Source organism: Callorhinus ursinus, unplaced genomic scaffold, assembly GCF_003265705.2.
Source record: "Callorhinus ursinus isolate GAN/ISIS: 27379988/994484 unplaced genomic scaffold, GSC_fseal_2.0 scaffold21, whole genome shotgun sequence".
Taxonomy (NCBI): domain Eukaryota; kingdom Metazoa; phylum Chordata; class Mammalia; order Carnivora; family Otariidae; genus Callorhinus; species Callorhinus ursinus.
In genome coordinates this window covers 6,915,990-6,938,080 of record NW_027397083.1, presented here as the reverse complement: position 1 = coordinate 6,938,080, position 22,091 = coordinate 6,915,990, and the positions used below count along the sequence as shown (strand labels likewise).

Sequence of the window (22,091 nt, the reverse complement as noted above, 5' to 3'; positions counted from 1 at the left end):
TCCACTGTTTTTTTTGTTTTGTTTTGTTTTGTTTTGTTTTACGTAAACCCTGTTGGGAAGGTGTGGAAAGGGATAGATTCTTTCCCATCCGTTAGGTGGTCATAATGAGACTCACAGTACATAAGGACTTGTCTAAGGTCATATAATCGGCAAGTTGTATAAACAAGTGAGAACCCCGGTCTTCTGTTTATCTTGAATTGGCTTATGGAGTTTTGTAGGAGCCATTGAGCTTCCTCCTCTGGGCTGAAACATTTCCACTATTCCAAGTATATGGCATAAGCTTGAAATGAAGAATACTCATCCCTGTTCCTCTGCAGGAGAATACATATAGATGGGATGGCCATGAGCCAGCCAGAAGGTGTGGAAAGAGTGGGACTTTATTCTGTACTTTTATCTAAAGCTCTAAGAAAAGTCTAATAAGAATAAATGGTTGGAATTTTGGTTCTCTGTCTTTCATAAGACTATGGGCCAGGAGAAAATAGTACATGAAAATTTGTAGCTATGAAATAGATGTGTTTTAATGTAGGACAAAATGGTCAAAGTGCTGGACTGTCAGTTTGGAAAGAACGTAAGTATAAAAAGCTGAAATCTGGATATGCAAATGGAAAATATAGTCTGTGTTTTTTCTTTAACTTCTTAAATTGTTCTTTTCAGGCTAATTTAGTGCTCACCACGTTTCTAGGAGTTCAGGTGCTGAGAGCCCTGATTTAAATCAGTGGGTTGAACATTTCTGCATCTTCAGTGAAGGCAACTGACAGGAGGTCTGAGTAGAGCTGATTTATTTATAGTTAACTTTTCCCCTCCCCTTTGGAAATATTTAACCTACTCTAGATGTGATTACTATGAGCCCAACCTGCAGGGGAGTCTTCCCTCTAGATTCCATCAAATTTACAATATCAGACACCCCGAGGTGGGAGTAGGTGTGGATCTTGGCCAGTAAATCAAGGGATGGTCTGGTGTTTCCAAAGATACGCTGTTAGGGCTTCCAGCCAGCCACGCACTCTGCTTGCTCAGAGCAGAGAGGGAGGGTGAGAGCAGAGAGTCCTATTTTGCCAGATGCTGCTGCCTTGGTTTAATGTAAAAAAAAAAAAAAAGAGGACCTCTGAGGGTGTGTAGATTCTGAAGATAGCAAAGGGTGGCCTTGCAGAAACCAAGTGTTTGTGTCACCAGTGAGATTTGGCATTTCTATCTCTTGCCAGGTAGGAGGAGGTTACATTACCCACGTTGTGCTACACTCTCAAAACTTGAAAAAGTTTGACAAAATAATTCTTGAGCATAACTTTAAAGTAGCAAATCTGTCTGGTTTGGAGAGATTGGCCCTTTGTTTGGTCTCTTGTCTTTGGAAGGAATTTCTCAGCAAGTTAAGGTTCCTTAAGCGGGGACAGCAAGTTTGCTTTTACCGATTAATTTTCTTAGTTCCTTATGGCAAGGGTGCCTGTCTTTCACGGCCTTTTTGGTCTCTCCATGCTTTCATTTTTCTCCCTTTTTTGTAGATATCAGCAAAACTATCATCTCCCCAAATACTCCACACCTGTATCACTTCTAACATTCGTGTCATTTCTGGTCTTGCCTGTGGCCGTCTCATCCTTGCACCTGGGCCTTGCCTGTGGAGAGGGGGAGCTCCTTAGCCACCCTGTCTTGCCTTACCTCTGGTTCTCTGCCAAATGTGAGAACATCTGGAGGACAGAGGCGGAGGCAAGTGAGTGTTCAATGTGTTATGGGGATGCAGTAGGCCAAGAACTGTGAATTTTGGGTTTCTGATATGTGCCACCAAAACCATATCCTCTCACTGGCAGTTATTTTAAAACTCAATATAATATGGGCCTAAAATCATGTTGGAGAGTAGAATATATTCCCAGGTCATGTTTTTTACGATGTGATTTGAAAGATTGTACCCCACCTTATCAGTATGTCATAATTTTATTTATCCAGTCCCTTTTGACGGACGCTACATAGTATTTTTTTCAAATTTGCTATCCTAGATAACACTAATCAAGAGACCTCCGATTTTTCCCTTTTCTGCGTTGACCATATTGGACCTAGAGCAGAAAGGAGAGAGAGCAGGGGTCCCATGACCTTTGACAAAAATTGATGAGGAAAATGGCGAAGTGACTTACAATGGATTATTGTACCCAGCATAAGAAAGAGGTTAAAAAATAAGAGATTATTCCTATGAAATCTAGCCAGAGGGGCGACTTAGCTGTGAGCAAGACCTCAAGATGTGGAGCATATACTTACCTGGACTTCTAGGAGCCTCACGTCCAAGCCTCAGCAAGGGATTGGTAGGGGGGGTGGGCATTGGAGCACTTGATGGGCACTTTTCACCCATGAGGAGCAGGAATTAGAGCTGTGGGTAAAAGGTGGCACAGCTTGCCACTAGCTCCCATAGTTCTGAGGGAGGTGAGTGCATATTTAGTACGCATCAGAATCTCCTGGAAAGCTTGTTAAAACACAGATTGCTGCCACTCCACCCCAAGTCACAGATTGAGTAGGTCTGGGTGGGGTCCTGGAATTTGTATTTCTAGCAAGTTTCCAGATGGTGTTGATGCCGCCAGTCCAGGGACCAGACTTTGATGTGGAATTGATTCACTGTGTGTGTCCTGACTCACCTACCAGAGAAGGCTCTCCCTCTCCTCCTGTCCAGTTCCTCTTCTGGACCCCTTGGGCCTGGGTCCAAAGCATCCAGAGCTGGCTCAGAGTGCATCTGTCTCTGCCCCATGAAGTACTCAGGGCTGGCTGCACCAAGATGGCCAGATGGCAGCCCCCCACTCACCAATGTTGTGGTTGTACAAGCAGCTGAAAATACCACTCAGCTCTAAACACTACCAAGCAATAAATCACTCTGCAGGCTGAAGAAGTGCCAGCTCACATGCGTGAAAGAGAGCTCTGAGTTGAAGAGATACCATGTTAACAGTCTGTTTAACTCAGCTCCGTGCCCTTTAACTTCCAGGTTGTGGAATGTTTCTCTGGAATTTGAAAGCCTACCCTGCCCCCAGGAGGCCTTCTAGGCTTATTCTCCACTTCTTCCTCCCATTGCCTAGATAGGACTAAAGTATGTATGGAATTTAGAAATTTAAGCTTGAATTTTAAGTACATACATGTAAGCTTTTTGAAGTCTTGTTTTTAGAGGTATCACGTTTGTAGGATCACAGTTACACAAGGGCTCCAGTACACGGCCCTGAATTCCAAACCTTCCCTTGTGTAGACTTTGCCACTGAACTGTTCTGTGGAAACAAGCTAGAAAGTCTCAGATAGTCAGTAGCCAGGGAATAAAGAAAGCTGAGTTAGGTCTGTGGGTGGAGAGATGCAGGAAGATCCAAAGAGCTTGGATCTGGGGCCCCAAGCAAAGAACTTGGCTGACTCTAATGGTCAAAAAATGGAAAAGACGAGGTCACAAGCCAGATCCAGATGGCGAGGATGTGTAAGGAATATAAAGGGACGAGCCTGGAGGTGTGGCTAAGATGATTATGTCAATGAGATCTTTATCATGAAACCCTGCCTTCCTCCAAATAGAGACTCGCACACCTGTGTAACGCACGCCCGCATGGCCACTGCAATGGAGGTGATGGGTGCATTAGCACACACGCTTTCCCTGGATGCAGTCTTACCTCCTTTGCTTTTATAGAGGCCAATTTTATGTCTCTTGCTTTCATGAATCAAAACCTCACTGCTTCCTTACATCATACAGCTGGTAGGAGGCAGTGACTAGAATAGTTTTTTGGAGTCTTGTGGAAGCTTGATCTGGCAGCAGATTGATTAAGAACATACTGAGTGTTTTGGCACAGTCATCCTTGGCACCTGCCCCAGCTAGCACTTATTAGCACGTAATCTCTTTCTCCTTTTTGGGGGGCTACTTTAATTCACCCTTGATGTCTGCTTAAATGATTCAGTAGCAGAAGTTACCAGGAAAATATAGTTGCTGGGTATTATAACATCAGGATAATGAAGTTTGTTTTCATTTCTAATATCCTATGGTAGTTACATGCCTCCCAATTAATGAATATTTGGGCATAATTTTCTAATAAATGGGTTTGTTGCAGCTGCAGCGTAGAAAAATTTCCCCATTGCTCCAACTGGAGGTTGATTCTTGATTTTTGGTTCTCTTTTTTTATCTGGTATATTTCTTAATTTTATATTTTTAAAAGTTGTGTAGTTTAGCCTGTGTATGGTTCAAAAATTCAGATGGTAAAATAAAGCATATAACTAAAATTGAGGCCTGTTCCCACGGGGCAACTGCTTGCAACTCTTCTAGCTTTCCTCTGGGATTTATCTTCCTATCTCCCCATCGAATGCTTAGGGTGCTTTTTTTTTTTTTTTATTTCTCAATCATAGACATATTCTTTTTACTTCCTTTGGGTCAGCAGTTTGTCTCTTGTTCTCTCTTCTTTCTTTACACATTCATTTCTCCCCTTCTTTCCAGTAGGGCTGTATCGCCATTTTTCATTAAAGCAGTATTTATTGTGTGCATTATTAGGACTGAATAAATACTCTTTTTAGCTGAATGAAGTGGCAAACCATGATTATTTTTTTTTTTTGTACAACTTTTTATTTTTCCGGAGAGTTAATAACTGCTTTTGTTTTTTCTCTTAGTGTTCCATGTTCCTATCACTAATTGATTTTTGCTCAGTTTTCCAACAAAAGAGTAAATGGTCAAGCATAGGTAAAGTATAGGATTTCCCTCCCTCTGTCTTTTCTTTCTCTTTTGTTCTCTCCTTTTTTTCCCCTCTCTCTCTCTCCCTCCCTCGCTCCCTCCCTTTTCTCCTATAGCAATTCATCTTAAGCTCCAGTCTGGATTGATTGCTCTCTGGGTCTCCTGTGCAGTGGTCATCTTAAATTTTCAGTTCACCATGATTCTGGGAATTCCCTTTTTTTCTCTCCTTTGTTGGTTTCCTTGTTTCCAACGTCTAACATCTTCCTCTTTTTTGGTTTATTTTTTCTAACAGCTTCTGGAGAAAGGGACCATTGGGAGATAAATTTTCATGTCTGAAAATGTGTTTATTCTATTTCACATTTGAGTAATAATTGGACTAGTGTAAACTTCTGGGTGAGGTGGGTTTTCTTTAGAATTTTGAAAGCATGGCTCCATTGCCCTCGAAGTTTCCCATTTTAATTTCAAAAAGTGGGAAGTCATTCCTGATCCTTTTATGCGACATTTTTATCTTCTTGGAAAATTCTGTGTTTTGAAATTTTATAATGTGCCTTGGTGTGAGTGGGTTTTTTTGTTCAGTGGATACTGATTTGGGCCTTCTTAAGCTGGAAATTCATGTCCAGTTCTGAGAAATTTTCATGTTTTATATCTTTTATTCTTCCCATGTTTTCTCTTGTTTCTCTTTATGGAACTTATGTTACCTAAATGATGAATATGTTAGATTGAGCCTTCTTTTCCTTATCTTTTCTGTTCTACTTATCATTTCTTTTTATTTCAATAATCTTTTTGAGTTTCTTAGGTATTTTCTCAGTTTTATCTTCTAAGCTTCTTTTGATTTTAAAAATTTTGTTCACTTTCAATGTCTAAGTTTTTTCTTGATCTTTTTTTTTTAAGATTTATTTATTTATTTATTTGAGAGAGAGAGCAAGCATGAGCCAGTGGTGGAGGGGCAGAGGAAGAGGAGAGAGAGAATCTTATAGTGGACTGCCTGCTAATCACAGAGCACAACTCAGGGCTTGATCCCAGGACCCTGAGGTCATGACCTGAGCTGAAATAAAGAGTAGGATGCTTAACCAACTGAGCCACCCAGGTACCCCTTTTACTTGATTTCTAATTAATCTTTTTTATAACTTCCTATTTTTTTTTTTTTTGAGATTTTATTTATTTGTGACAGAGTGAGAGAGCACAAGCAAGGGGAGTGGCAGGCAGAGGGAGAGAGAGAAGCAGGCTCCCCGCTGAGCAGGGAGCCTGATGTGGGGCTTGATCCCAGGACCCTGAGATCATGACCTGAGCCAAAGGCAGCTGCTTAACTGACTGAGCCACCCAGGCACCCCTATAGCTTCCTATTTTTTTTTTTTTTGGAAGCTTCCTCTTATTGTAAGAATACGGTACTTTCTCTCTCTGAAGATACTGTGATTTTGTTTTTCTTTTTCTTTAGCTCCTTGTATTGTTTCCTTTGAATTCCTCTATCAGTTCTTCATTTCTCTTTTATATTGGCAGCTTTCTTCAAATACCTGATGTTTTCAGCAGTCTTATTTGAAAGTGAAACTCTGAAAGCTGATTGGGAGTTCTCTGTAAAGCTTGTCAACTGGTGAGCTTTACTTAGGTTAAGAGGATGGGGACCCAGTCGTTTGCCCAGATGTCAGTGTTCGTGGGTTATTTCTTTTGGATTGGTTCATTGATCCAGAGAATAATCTTTCTGCCTTTGGGAGTGGGGGAAGATGGATAATGCCTACGCTGTAAACATTTGAGGAGCTCAATAGAGGGGAAGGAGACAGGTTCTCATTCTTCATTTATGGATGATCACTTAATCCACTATATTCAGTGTGGTGCCTCACCCTGCTTTTCATGTCTGGGGTCTCTGACTGTGGAGTCTCTCTAATTCATTTTCTCCAGAGAATAAACTTCCCTTTTCCTGCTAAGGTGGCAGGGGAACGCGGGAGGACAGGGAGAGGATTGGCCTGCCTGTGACTGTCAGTTTAAGGGATCTTGGAACCACGGTTCTTTATTTCTGTTTTCAGAGTCCCTTCTTCCTGGACACCTAGTATCTCCAATTTTTTTTTCTTTTAAAGATTTTATTTATTTATTTGACAGAAAGAGCACACGAGGGAGGGGAGGAGCAGAGGGAGAGGCACAAGCAGACTCCCTGCTGAGTGTGCAGCCCAATGTGGGACTCGATCCCAGGACCCTGAGATCATGACCTGAGCTGTAGTCAGACACTTAACTGAGCCACCCAGGTGCCCCCTAGTATCTCCAGTCCTCCAATTTCTGAGTCTTCTAGTCATTTTGGGAAAGCTTAGCTTTTTTTGTTTGCTTCGCTTGGTAGCATATGTTGCTCTGCCTTTTGTTTGTTTGCTTAAACAGCCCTAAAATTATCTATATATTTTATTTTGACATAATTTCAAACTGAGAGTTACAAAAATAATAGAGTTTCTATATGTGCTATACCGTATTTGTCAAATATTAATATTTTACCACATTCCCTTTATTCTTTTCTCTGTGTGTGTGTGTGTGTACACATTTATATTTATACATTTTTTCCTGAGCCATTTGAAAGTTGCAAATATGACGCACCTTTACTCCTAAATATTTCTCATAAAGAAGTCACAGTACAGTTATCAGTCATCTGAAATAAACATTGATATAATATTATTATTAAATTTATAGACCTTATTTAGATTTTGCCAATTATCCTAACATCCATTATAGCAAAAGAAAATTCCAGACCATGCATTACATTAGTTGTCATGTCTCCTTATTCTAGAACAATTTCTCAGTCTTTCTTTGCCTTGCATGACATTCACACTTTCTCAGAGAACTTGTTACTAATTTTGTAAGATGTCTCTTGACATCTCTTGATTTGGGTTTGTCTGATGTTTTTGTATCAATTTATGAATTCAATTTAAAATTGTTGAAATTCAAATTATGCCTTTTTGACTGGAATATCACAAAAATAATATGTTCTCAATGCATCATGTTGGAGGACACCATAATGTCAATTTGTCCTATGACTCGTGATGTAACTTCAGTCACAGATTTTGGCTGGATTTCTCCAGTGTAAAGTTACTGTTTTTGTTCTTAATGTGTCTTGTGGGGAAATGCTTTGAGACCATGTAAATACCCTGCTGCTTCTCAGACTTTGCTTGGCTGGTTGTAGCCTCCACCAATGATTTCTCACCTGAATCAGTTGTTGTAATGGTTGCTAAATGGTGATTCTGTCATTCCCATTCTCGATCTGCTTTTGAGAGTGATTATTTTATCTTTGACCTGAGAGTTCATGTCTTTAATCGGTTTTGGAAAATTCTCATTGTTTTCTCTTTGAATATTATCTCTCTGTCATTTTCACAAATCTTTCCTTTTCCTGTTAAATGCGTGTCAGACCTCCTTCATCCTGTTGTTATGTCTCTCAGGTATTTTTTCCCTCACGTTTTCCACATTTTTATCTTTCTATAACTGCATGCTGGGTAATTTTTTCACATCCATTTTGCTGTTCTCTTTAGCTGTGACTGATTTCTTTTTCACCCATCCATTGAGATTTAAATTTCAGTGGTTATTTTTAGAAACTATTTAATTATTTTTCAAATCTGTCTGCCTGGTCTTTTTTTCATAGTGTCTTTTTTAAAACTGTGTTTTAAATTCATTCTCTTGTAATTATTTGAGATACTTTATCTTTTCCTATTATCTAATTTTTAAATTTCTTATAAGGTCTACTCCTGTCATTTGTCTACTGCCTGTCGCTCTTGTTGCATTGATTCCTTATGTGTTTTATAATTTTGGGATGTGAGTTCATCTTCAGTAGAGTTTTCTGTGGTAATCTTTGCCAACTGGGTGAGGGTTATTACTCCAGAGGGTCTGTTTGTTCTTGTTTGTTTGTTGTGGCTTCTGCTGGGTGTTCCAAAGTTGTCCTGGAGATAAATCACTTTTTAACATTAATTTCACAGTATGAGGTTTCCATACTCCAGATGTAGATTTTGTTTAAACCCCAAGCCTGTATGAGGGCTAGTCTCTGTTGGAAGCACCCCAGCCCAAACTCAGGTTGAAAAAGATAAATGTTTTTTATTACCCGCATCTATGAGGGGATGACGTTCTGGGCCACCTTTTCATGGAAGGATTCTGCCTTTGTGTATATGTCCCACTTCTGGTTCCCTCACTTCCTGTGGCCAAAGCTGTTGTCCCTCTACTGACATGGATGTCAAACCCGTGTGTCACTAAGCCCAAACTACCTCTGCCGTTCTCAGGGTTCCACAGTGCCAACTCTCCTGTGCGTTCAGCTCTCAATTGCGGTGTCTCTTCATTTTTGGTGCCTGGGACTTCCCGTTGCCCCTGGCCTCAGCGATATATTTCAAAGGAGTTTTGTTATATTTTATCCTACGTTTCTGTGTCTTGTATAGCAAGAAACGTCCTCTGTTTCACTTCCCAAAATGTGTTGAATTCTTGTCCACTGTTACCTCCTTGCCTATTCTTTTTGCCCTTGCCGGCTCATGCCTTTCCTTTTTCCAGGAGGAAGCAGAGATAAAACGGAGTAGACAAAGCATATGCCTTACTGGAATTCCAGAGAAATTAAGAATTAAGAAATGACTACATTTTAGAGGTTGTTCTTTCCACGTTGTATCAGCTTTAATGGTGGTGGTAGACTCCTTTCAGCTCAAAACCACACAAAAGCTTTGGTTTTCTTGGTCATACCCTTGTTGGTGTTTTGTGCTTAGATGCCACAAGCTGTAACTTAAGCTTTTTCAAGAAGAAGTTTCTGTTTGCCAAGCCGGTGAAGTCTTCCTCTATACCGTAGTGGCCAGAAGACATTTTTATGCCTGGGCGAGAGAATGAACCTCTCTTTCTAACTGTCAGAATAGTTCAACGACAGGATAGTTAGACGAAATCATAAGTTTGTGTTACCTCTCGTGAGAAGTGGTGGTTTCAGCACCATTGACATTCTTAAACACTTTGGATTATAGATCAGCCTTGTTTATTTGAATCTAATAAATCACTAGTTTTTTCATTAAAGGATAACTTTTAAGAGTTTTCAGTATATTTATTAAGTAACAGATCCAGGGATGATGATTATGTGTTTAAAGACTATGTTCTAAAAATAATCCAAATCTTTTGAACTATCAAGCAGCTGAACCATTCTTTTTAATATGTCGAATAAAATAAAATAAAGCAGTAAAATCATTGATGTATTATTTTTGCCCCTACTTTATTGTATTTACCCACTTAATTGATTAGCAGTATCTTAAACTATCTTACCATCGATATATTTAGCAAAATTTATTACTTGCAGACTGATACAACTCATGAATTATTAAAAGCATCAGCATATGGAACCCACTCTTTCCTCATTCCAAATTCTTTTAATACGGCTTATGTTGAGCCATTTAACTGGCTTCTCTCCATCCCACTGATGGAAGCTGCAGCCAGATGAGTGTTCTTCGAAATGATTGGCTTCCTTTCCGAGCAGGAGAAGGATGAAATGTCAACTTTTTCCTCTACTACCTGAAAAGCAATCAGTGGCAACCCTTCCTGCTCTTCTTGACAGTAGTTTGGCTTTACAGAAGAGGGTCGGCATTTAGCCAAATGTGCATTTCAGTGCTATATAAAGGAAAAATTTAAGTAGCTGAAACTCAGATAATAGCTGGAATTTTCAGAGAGGCATATAGATGGGTTTAACCTGTGAGTCTTCAGTAAGCTAACGATAGCTCAGAAATTCCTGAACTGCACGTTTTAATCCCTTCTTTCCTGGTGATGAGCCAAGTGACTTGAGGTTACTGACAGAATCTCTCTTTGCAGCAGTTTGCTCATCTGTAGGACTGGGTTTTGGGATAATAACAGCTTCAGAAGAATAGTGCAGCATAGTGACTGATTACCAATGACTAATCAAGACCACTGAAAAGGACATTTTGGAATCATACCTTGGGGTTCAAGACCATTTATTAACTTGACCTTGTGCTTTGAAATTATTTATCCTTATCTGCGAAATGGGGCTTTTACGTACTTCACAAGATTATCATGAGATCTTAATGCTTTATCTCATGGAAACAAACTTAGAATTGGATAGGACCCTGGTGGGGAAAATTGAAATTCACAGGACAGTGGTTTTTGTTTTTGTTTCTGTACACAGATAGGCTCCATTATGTATTTTCCATTGCTTAATACTTAAAACCCCAAGAGTTAACATTCTGTGAGCTCCATTCTTAAAGAAAGTGTGGCTTACTTAAGTTCCACCTCCCCATCAGTCTATCTTAGAAAACAGAAAATGGATTCTGAAGAAGATACTCAGTCCATCATTTCATCTATTATAATATATCGCCATATTTTCACAAGTGTTTTTATCTTGCACACAAACTTGGCACCCCACTTAAATAGGAAACACAACAGCAAAGAGTTAGATTGACAGTGTGAATAGAGAAAGACTTCTGTCCCTGGCTTTATGATGGATTAGACACGCTAAATGACCTTCCCAACTGAACAGCTAGCATACTGAATGAAGTATTATAAAGCAGTTTTAGTCTGTTGCTAAGCTGGCAGGAAAGTGAGATATTTGTTGACTCACTAAACAGAGTGAAACTAGGTCCTCTGGTAAGTGAGTAAGAACCAGAGGCAGCTTTTGCTGTGGAGAGTTTTGCAGTTTGATGACCCGGGGCTTCTTCTGTGGAGAGTGGGACAGGGGAGCAGGCTGGAAAGCCTGTGGCCTGTGCCCGTTGGGGAATCTAAAAAGAGCGTCCTAGAGAAGCCAGGAAACTAAAAGACTATATTTTTAGTGAAAGGGTAAAGAGAAGTGGGTCTGTGGTGATCCTGTTGCTGAGAACTACAGTTACAAGCCACCTTCACGTGGTTTCTGGTGCAAATTCATACAATAGGTGTGGTCCGAGGAGACCTTCAGAGCATTTCATTAGAAGTGGCCCTGAATTGATAGGGAGCAGCAGAAGTAGACACAGACCCTCTCTTGAGTAATTCATCTTCAATCTGGGTCTCAAATAATTCTTACAAATTAAGTATCTAAGGAAAATGAGCAGCTCAGAGTTAGAACCCACAAGATCATAGAGAAATAAGGCAATATCATGAATGAGAACCAGCAGAAACACACCTTCAAAGACTTTGATTATTGGATTAGGTTAGATTATTAGATTCAAAGAAATTGTTCAGATGCAGCCCAAAGAGACAGGGAAGTGAAGTGATGTGGAGAACGGAGGGACAAGATCTAATCAGTTCCAGAAGGAGAAGAGAGGGAGAGAGTGGAAAGAGGCCCTTTGGAAATGCAATAGCTGAGAACTTTCCAGAACTGTTGAATGACACCAGACCTCAGATTCAGGAAGACCTAGAAACCGCAAGCAGCATCATCATAATGAAACTGAGGTACACCAAAGAAAAAGACAAGACCTTAAACTTATCTAGAAGAAAAGGGCAGACTAATGATAGAAATTACTTGCCCCATGCTCCTGTGACCCTGAGTTATGCCTCTGGCTCGGTTTCTTTCAATGTCAGCGAGTCACAGTGCCTGTTACTTTAGTGTACACCCAGATGTGGTTAGACCCATTCCAGGTCCACCATATAGAAAACGTATTTATGAACCAATTACTCTAAGTAAGTTATAGGAATTCTAAGCTGATAATTTACTCTCTCCCTTAGTTAAGTCTGCAGCGCGAAAGGGATCTCTAGTCTTTGATTTTCTTCATCTTTCATGTGTCTGTTTAATGGGAAGTCAGTGAGATCTAGCCATCAGTGTTATCCTTGTTTTTGTGAACGATCAGTTCTTTTTTGTGGGTGGAATGAATTAAAGATATAACACAACGAGTAGACTTCAGACTTGTTGCCGAATCTTTTCTCCCTTGATCTAAGAGAGCCTGCTTGAAGACGGGCCTTGGGTCTCCGTGCTTCTCCGGTTTCCTAAGGCAGTGCATGCCCAGTGGAGGGTGTGCTGCCAGTAGTTAGGGCTGTAGAGGCTTAATGGTTAAGGTAACGTGGGCCACATTACTGATTGCCCCTTTCAAATCTCCCAGTAACCATTAACATAAATATCATCTCACCATTTTGGACAGAGGACACCACCCTTATGCACGTTAGTAATATGATGCTAATGCTTAACCCTTTCCTGGCTTGGTTTGCTTCAGAGGCCCTGCCCCACATCCATAGGTAGGGAGTCTGTTTGAACCTAGAGGAGAAATGGAAGGGTTAACTCCTTTTGGTTTTGCCCTTTGACCGCTTCAGGATGAGAGGCATGATGAAATACTTTTCAAAATCTTCAGTGGAAACACATCATGCATAATTGGAGCAAAAAAGAATAAATCAAAGCTTTTCCCCCCTTTTAGTCTGGTAATTCATAATTGAAACCACATTGAGGTAGGGGCTGATAACTTCAAAACAAGGAGGAAAACTGCCCTTTCTATCAAGGTAGGGATAGGTAAGGCTCCTCATTACCAGGGGCTCAAAAGCTTCTGTATAACAAGCCTGTCCTCTCCTCCCTTCCTTTCTTCTCTGAATTCTCACTTTTCTGCTCAGGCATATACCTTCAGTTAAGTCACATGTGGGTTCACTCTAGGATGCTTAGTGCTCTTCTGGTCACTTGAATTTATACGTGATGATGTCTTAAAAAAATCTCTGATATGGTGAGTAATAGGAATTAAACTCTGAACCATCCTTCTTCGAGGTTGATTTCTTCAGTCTGGAGTTTGGTTGGTTTAGGTTGGAAGAGCCCTTTAGTTGGTAATGGAATGTGGTTTTCCTCGCTCCTGATTTTATAATCCTCGAGTAGTTCCAGCAAGAACATTTCAGGATGCTTAGCAAAGGCCATTTGCTTCCACCTTCCTCCGCTCTCTGTATGGTAGGTAACGTTGGCTAGCATGGTTTTGGTTAGGCTCATATAGGGCTACCATGACCTTTTAACTACAAAAAAAAAAAAAAAAAAAGGCAAAATGAGATTGCAAGAAGGGTCCAGACAACTTTCTTTGTGTGAGATTGCCAAAGGCACACCTAGTTTGAGTTTGATTTTCATTCTTGTAGGAGGAAACCCCTTTGCGCTGGAAGTTGACTTTAGGCTCAGCCTCCCAGGGCCTTTCTTTCAGGCATCCTGAAACCCAAACCCACGACTTTCTCTCGCTGCTTAGTCCTCTCACTGCTTGCTCATTTACCAGAGCTTTCCAGGATAAGCAATGTGAAAGAACTTTCCTAAAGCTGATATTGTGACCTGGCAGTTATTGTAGCTACTATGGATTATTTTTATGTGATTGCACTTTAACAATCTGGATTTCTTATTGACGCTTCTATAATGAATATCTGTTGTGGGAGTGAGAAGTGAAGTTTGGGAGGACGGGCGAGAGATGGACAAGGCATTTTGGCCAAATGCCAGAACTCTGTCAGAATGATACACACTTCTCCTCCCATCTTTGAGTGAACAGTTTCACTGAGTGGATTTGAAAGTGGTATTGGTAGCCAAGATTCGGACGGTACAGCTGTAATAAGTGGGTTTCACCTCTTTTTCAGGTTACCAGGGCTCGGTGCCTGGTTTCATGCCCTATCTTATGGCGATGGAGATCTAATCAGGCAACAGAGTTAATTGCCAGCATTGTTTGCCTTTTCCCTGGCAGAAGTCAGAGTCTTGAGTAAATTATGCAGGTTTAAATTTGCTTGATTTCCTGCAGAAAGTGGGGTCAAGAGGTCCCAGACTGTAGACACTCTCTTTGGTCAGCCAGCAGGGGGTCAGTTCTTAAAGGTATTTCAGAGGTGACTAAATGCTGTTTTTGAAATGTCCTTCTCCACTAAGTTTTTTTCTCTGGGGGTTAGTTTGTTGACCTTACCCCAGTGGAGTGGAGTGTCTGTGTGAAGGCACATACCCCAATTAAAGCTGCCTTTCTCCACGCTGTCACTGTGCTCCAAAGGCAAATGGGATTATGTTCGAGGAGGGAAAAAGCAATTGGCACAGAAGCCTAGTTGCAGATCAGCATTTCCTATTTCTGACCTTTTGAAATAGAACATAAAGGTAGCCATGTTCACTTAGCAGTAAAACAATACTCAGGAAAAGAAAGTTACAAAAGAACGCCACAGAAAGCTTACCGTGTGACTTACAAAGGCTTCCCCTTTCATGCTGTGGCTAGGCCTGCCTGGCCGGTCCCTCTCATGTCCGCTCTCCTTCCTTCGCTCCCTGTCTTGTGAGCGTGTGTTAGCAAGGCTGCTCGCTCAGTTTGCCAGCACTCACCTGCTTGCCCTTGCCTGCGACACAGTGGCCCCTCCTTATCTCCTCCAGGGAGGTCGAGGCCACTGTGTGGACCTTTACGTTCCCACAGGACTGGGATACCTTGTGTGAGTACTGGGTATTTTCTTGGGCCATCCTCCCCACCAGATAATGAGCATGTCGAGGGGGAAGGCCTGTGTTTGTCTCAGCATCTGTAAGACTCTTCCAGGCGAATAGTATGTGCTCAGGAAATACGGACTGAGTGAATGAGCACCAGAAGCACGATTGGTAGGGATGACTGCTGAAGATTTGCTGATACCGGTGTTTTGGCAGGCAAGGAGGATACGAATGGGGAGAGCTGGACGTTTTTGTGTTTGGTTTAAACTACAGTTCATGGAGGGCGCCTGGGTGGCTCAGTCGGTTGGGCGACTGCCTTCGGCTCAGGTCATGATCCTGGAGTCCCGGGATCGAGTCCCACATCGGGCTCCCTGCTCAGCAGGGAGCCTGCTTCTCCCTCTGACCTTTCTCTCTCTCTCATTCTCTCTCTCAAATAAATAAAATCTTTAAAAAAAAAAAACAAAAAAACACTACAGTTCATGGAGCTCTGTGCTGAGCACTCATTGCTCATGTGCCAGATCTCATTTTGTCATCATCCCCCTAGGAGACAGGTACCATCATGGTCCCCATTTTACAGACGAGGAAATTAATACAGAAGTAGCTGTACGCATCACAAAATTAGTACCTGGCAGGGCCTAAATTCAAACTCTCTTCTGTTAAGTATCCGCATCCTGCCCTTCTTCAGAATAGTTGGCACACTAAGGTTCTAGGTAAGTGCTTTAAAATGAATGAACTCGGTTGGAAATTGTGTTCAGAACTCATGACGTATCTGAGTGTACATCACCTGTTCACGTACATACAGAAAGAGGACAGAAAGAACATGACCTGGGTCCTTTGGGTTTAACTTACTCATTTTTAAACAGGTTTTTATTGAGTAGTGCTAGGCACTGGCTAGGTACTAGCTGTTCTAACATTTATGGCTCTCGCTTTCATGGAGCTTTCAAGATAAAATATAAGGATCAGGAAGGAAAAGAGGAACTTGTGAAAATAAAAACAGCGTATTTGGAGAGGAAGGTAGAGGTAGAGAATCCAGATAAACTAGGACCCTAAATCATGATAAGGTCAACGTAGAGAGGAAGGAGGATTTCATTTAGACTTGTTGCTGGAAGAGACCTCACGATTGCCACCCCACTTGTAGGAACCATGGAAAGTCGAGCCCAGAGCAATGATTCCTCCCACAAGATCAGCCATTGGCTACCATTTATCGAATGCTTGTAGTGTGAGGCACTTTAGATATATCAACTGTTTACTTTTAGTAACAACCTCTGGGTTGTTAAGAAATAATAATTAAGAAATGTTAATAATTAACATTATTAGAAATTATTACTATCATTTTTATTTCTCATACCTGGAAAAGTAGTATTATTATCACAATTATGGAAACTGAGGTGCAAGAGGAGTTTAGTACTTTGCCCAGGTCACACAGCTGGTAAGTGAAAGAGCCTGGATTCATGTTAAGGACACCTGATTCCAAAACTGACCCCGAACATGTCCACTCACTTTTTGAAGTCATTTGCCCCAGCGCTGTCGGCATATCCTACAGTAAAGCACGAAGCCTGTGTCCTAGTAAATAGCTGCTCAGCAGCTTCTGTGTTACATCTGTGTTCATCTCAACATCTGTATTTTATGGGGAAGTGTTGCTAAGATTTCAGAGCTGGTTATGCTCCTTTGCCTGCTCTGTCTCCCCTTCATGCTGCCTTTTCTGCTTCCCCAATTTTCACACCCTATCTGGTATGCAAGTGAGTAGTGTGGAAAAATTGAGCACCAAGACAAGTTACTGTCTGCTTCCCACCCACCCATTCCTCCCTCTCCTCCTCCCCTTCCACAGTCATCCACTTCCCAAATGGAGCTGGCAAACGGGATGAGAACAGATCGGTCATCTTGCCAGAGACTCTGGTTCCTTCTCCTGGCAGTGCCTTGAAATCAGAGCCGTGATGCCCTTCAGGGGGTGCCTCTGTTTAAATTCCAAGGGATTCGTTTTCCAAAACCAAGCTTCGCATCTCTCAGGGAACTTTCCTCTCCTTTTAATGGTCATACAGGCATTCAAGTGTGTTGACATTCCCCACTTCTCCCAAAGAACAGACCCCATTTTGTTGGAGTTTTAATAGTTTTTCCTTCTGTGTTAGAGGTGTATTTACCTTTTTTAATTTATGTGTTTCCTTTGTGTCAGTGTTATATATTTGGTGTGTTTTGGTCCACGCACCTTCTGAAATCATAGTGTTTGGGGTGGACTCTTGCTTATTATATGACCCACATGTGATTGTCAAGGATAAAGAACTTCCAGCTTTTTTGTCTCAGAGAAGAGTTAGAAGTAATAAACTCTGGCGTTCCCCACAGCTCCAGTTTCCAGAGTCTATAAAATGATGATGCGTACCCCGGACTCAGAGTCAGAGGGCGTGAGGATGGGCCATGGGCCTCCATGATCCGGTGTTCGGAAGCCAGACCTTGAACATCATAACATCATTCGCTCTTCCCTCCCTTCCTTTCTTCCTTTCTTTTTTTGACTGGCAAAGCAAATGATTAGGCATCATTCACTATTTTTAACCCTACGGTTTGATCATCTGTAAAACAAGGATAACTGTATCTGGCCTGGGCGTTGTTGTAAGGCTCAGATGAGATATTACATGTACAACCTGGTGCCTGGCACTTAGTAAGTGCTCAGTAAAGCTTTCACACACATTACAGTACCTCAGAAACTCTGTTTTTGTATCGTTTTCATTTAAAGTGGTGTTTTTGAAGCATAAGAGAGTACTGTGTTGGGAGGAGTAAATGGGTGGGCTGGGGTGGTGATGGCAGAGAGACCGAGCACCTTTGGGATTAACTGTGACTGAAGCGCAGGGCTACTTACTGACTTCGTTTCCATAAAGGTCAGGAAGATTGTAAATAAGCTTTGAGGTAGAAAACTAAAAGGGGTTCCTACCCATGTGATGAGATGCTAGGGTACCTTGTGATGAGATGCTAGGGTACCAGTGCTAAAATCTAGGTACGTTCCTGAGACAGCAACTTAAAGTCAAAGCGTGAGGTCATGGAAACACAGTCAGCCTTTCTTATTGTGTCTCCTGGCTGTGAAATCTAATTATGGCCTGTTGTGGACATTTTGGCTTTAATATCCTGATTACATTAGGACTCCTGGAATCCCATTCAGTCTCTCTGAGTTCCCATCCCATGTGTATTCCATGTGTTTGTGTACATTTCCTGTCCCACACTGTTACATCTGGCAGACAGCTGCTGTCCTCTCCGTGGTGATGGGCGTCCATCAGTGATAAGGGTGAGGCTGTTGGGGGCCCTGGGACTCCCCGAGGATGGGAGGGTGAGCGGCCAGAAGAGCAGTGGGACATTTCGTGTCCAGCCAGCTTCTGGAGACACGAAGTTTGGTCCTGGCGTTTTCACGTAATAACATACAAACGTGCAGGTAATTAATGCCACTGAAGTGTGCACTTAAAAGTGGCTAGAATGCAGGTTTCATGTTATATTTTACCACAGTTTTAAAAAATTTGCGTAATATACCCAAAACCATTTTTTGCTTTCAATGAGTAGATTGTATATTGTATGCATTATATCGCAAAAAAGCTGTTTAAAAATATAAAAATGTTTTAACAAACTTATTATCAGTACAAAAGTATTTTTGCTTGTATCACTGCCTTGAAATTTACTTAATGTTTTAATGGTAGCAAAGAAATGGAATTTCCTTCATGACTTTTTAAACACGATTTTGAGAAAATTTCGAACTTAGAAGTTGCAAGAACGTACCGTGAACTCACGCCTAGAACTCATCGCCTGGATTTATGCAGTTTATATATTCACACTCTTTATTCCCAGTGTCAGAAGTGATGTGCTTTGATAGGTTTTATTTTGTTTTGCTTTTTGTCTTTTTTTTTTTTCAGATTCAGTGTGCTAATTACTTATTGCGCCCTTTCAATCTGAAAATTCATGTCTCTTCTATCTTCTGTCCCAAGAATTTATTTAATTTCTTTGATAGTCTTGTTTCTTCTATATTCTGTTTTCTTTTTCAGGAACCTCCTGTTAGGTTGATGTTGGACCTCTTGGATTTTCTCATCTTTTCTGAGCTGTTTTTCATCTTTACCTTTTTGTTCATTGGACTGGAATATGTTACCTTTTTCTTTTAATCCTTTTTTTTTTTTTTTAAGTTAGGCCATCTTGTTTTTAATGTCCAAGAATTCTTTCCCATTCTTTGATAGATCTTTTTAAATAAAAAGTTTATTCTTATTTCATGGATGAAAAATTCTCTTTCTGAGGATAGAGGTTGTTGTTGATGTTGTTTTAATTTCCTTCTGCTGCTTCTGTTGTCTCTGTTTCGTCTGAGTTCCTGCTTTTCTATTTGTTCGTTTGGTTTCTGTCATTATGCTGAAGATGTTCTTGAAATGACTGTGATTCTAGGATCTGTTCATGATTACTAGGGAAGCACTGAAAACCTGGTTGGAAAGCAGCTCTGGGTGTGAGGACAAGCCTCCTGCCCGGAGGGCATCACAGTCAGATGGCATAGGGGCAAGCTAGCCACGTGGCTGCCAGTGTTTGCGGACTTGGAGGGGAAGAAGGCCGGGCGGCTCATCATTCCCAGTATAGACTTTGCCCTCCATTTTCCTCTCTGCTGTGGCCATGTTTCCATGCCTAGAGCTTCAGTTCCCCAGAGAATAGACCTTCCTCCTGCAGGGGTGGACAGCAAGAGGAGTTTTCTGGCTGAGTGGCTGGATGAAGGGAAGGTTTGTAGATCTGGGTCTCTTTTGCTCCTTATCCATATTTTTAACCAGTCTTCCTGTTTTCAACCCTGCCCCTCCTCTTACCCCATAAGGTTCCTGCTGAGCTTATTTCTGAGCCTTTGTGGGATTCTGTGGTTTGAACTTGTTGCCTTTGTTGGCCCCCTCTGTGTGGTTCCTTAGCTTTTGCCCTCATTCTCCTGCTCTGCTGCCACTTCTCTGGTCCCTCCCAGTGTTTCTGAAGCCTGTCGATACTGCTCATCCTCTGTGGTGTCTTCTCTCATTTCACTGTCATTGTCCATTTGTATTTTGTATCTACTGTCACTCAAGTGGGCTTGAGGAGAGAATGGAGATAAGTGTACGTGTTTAATCTGCTGTGTTTAACTGGAAATCTCTTGTCATCTACAAAAATGCTCTGCTCCTGTTTCAGTGGCCTCACAGCTCAAGTTAATTAAAGAGAGTCAATACACATTTTGGGGAAGGGAAGACTTTGAATAGTTGCTTTAGCTCTTGGGTTGGTCATGGTGAAAGCCACCAAATCTCCCCATGTTCTCGTTTATTGACAACGTTGGAAAAGAGATCGGCCCCATTGTTACTAGACCCTTCGCTGACCCACATTAATCTGTTGCCTTGCAGAAATGGAGCAGTGTGAGCAACCCACTCTTCCTCCCGCTGATCCCACCACAGTCACAAGGTTTCACCGCCATCGTCCTCACCTACGACCGAGTGGAGAGCCTCTTCCGGGTCATCACTGAGGTGTCCAAGGTGCCCAGTCTATCCAAGCTGCTAGTTGTCTGGAATAATCAGAATAAAAATCCTCCAGAAGGTAAGAAGAGTGGGACAATGGTGTGTTCAGGAAAGGCCTGGTTTGGGTGTTAGCGCGACTCTCAGCTGGATCGATTTTGGATGGCCAAATTATTTGCGTCCTTAGGTTTGAATGAGTTGTCCTGCTTTGTCAACGACAGTGCCATTTCTGAGGCAGCGTCACCCCAGTTTTCTCAGTCATCTCATTCTTATTCTGGGGTGGCCCATTTAACTCCAAGCCCGTGGCATGCACTATAGCCACAAGTGTTTGGGAGCTTAGGAACCAGTGGGATCAAAGGCCAGCAGCCTTGGGAAAACAGATCTCAGCTGCCCTCAGCCATCACAGCTGATTTGTTTACATGAGAACTCAGTTTAAAAGGCATTAGTTTTCTCCTTCCTTATCTGGGCTCTGATACTGCACTTTTCTTCAGGAAAAACAAAAAAAAAAGGATGGCTTCACTTTCAGTTGGGAAAGTCAGCAGAGCATGCCCTCTTCAGGCTTCGAATCAGTTCCTTAAAGTGAGCGCTCACTCAGGTTCCCATTGGTTCCTCTGTAATCGCTTTGTCCCTTGCCTTGCCCACTCCCCCCCGCCCCCCATAAGCTGCTGGCTGGCGCTGGCAGTGAGGGTTGAGGACTGTTTGATTAATTGGATTTGTGTTCCATTCAGGACGCAGAGAGTATGTTCCACCTGCATTTAGTTTCTCATTCAGTCTGTCTATTACTGATCCTAATCCCAGGGACTTCAAAGCTCCTGCCCTTTATAGCCTATTAAAGCCAGGAAGTTTCTGATGGATTAGAGCAAGGAATGAGTTTGAAGTTTGTCATGTGCACCACTATCACCGATAAGGGCTAGTTTATTGCCTGACAGTAGTATCTGCACTTTTTTAGGACTATTCCCTTTTAATTGGTAATACTGAAGTCAGGACAGTCAGTCTTGGAAACTACCAGTAGTAGATCTCTGGGCTGGAAGAAGAACATTTTCTGTCTGTTAGGCAAAGCAGAATTTGTCCCAAGAAAATTCTTTAGTTCCTCTTGAGACATTTAAGAAATCTTCCTTAGTGAGATTTTTGTTCTCTGAGAGAATCCTGTGCATTCCCTCTATTTAGGGGAGCCATAGTTTAAGTAAACAAAATGGCTACTTTAAACGAAGGCCCTGTTTTATGCTCCAGAGAGCAGTGCTTTTTCTTATTAACTGTCTCTTTATGCCAAGTTTGTTTTCCTCCCAACGTCTAGTTCTCTGGATTTTTGTCTGTTTGTTTCATTTATTTGACTCTCAAAATAGGAGAAAGAAAGGGGTGGAATGAAAGTAAGGAACAGTGGGAGAAGGAAGAACTGGACAGGAAGGAGGGGAAAGGCAGAGATAAATAAACAGGAGCTGTGCGGGGAGGGCCACGGAGAGGTGCCCTGGAGAGGGCCGCGGCCGGTGCCTTGCCCAGAGGGAAGTGGATCGGACGGTTGGGCGCTGCTTGTTAGTCTCTCACTTAAAACGGATGAATCACGTTGTGAGAAGGAAGGCCGTGTATCCCTCCTCGGATCTGGAGGAGCCCACTGCATGGCGCCGCATTCCCACTCGTGCGTTTGCTCCCGCGCCCAGAGGCCGCCAGCTTTCAGAGGGAGCCTGTCAGCACCCCACCCGCCCAGAGA

General features: G+C 41.9%; 1 protein-coding gene across 3 annotated transcripts in view; it reads left to right on the top strand.

The window, feature by feature from the left end:
* The window catches only part of EXT2 (exostosin glycosyltransferase 2), a 132,812-nt gene that overhangs the window by 72,308 nt on the left and 38,413 nt on the right, over window positions 1–22,091 (top strand). For all 3 annotated transcript variants that reach the window (XM_025878386.2, XM_073904715.1, XM_025878388.2), the window contains one exon: window positions 20,279–20,468. In XM_025878386.2, coding sequence (XP_025734171.1) covers window positions 20,279–20,468 — 190 coding nt within the window. The remainder of the gene's footprint in view (window positions 1–20,278; window positions 20,469–22,091) is intronic.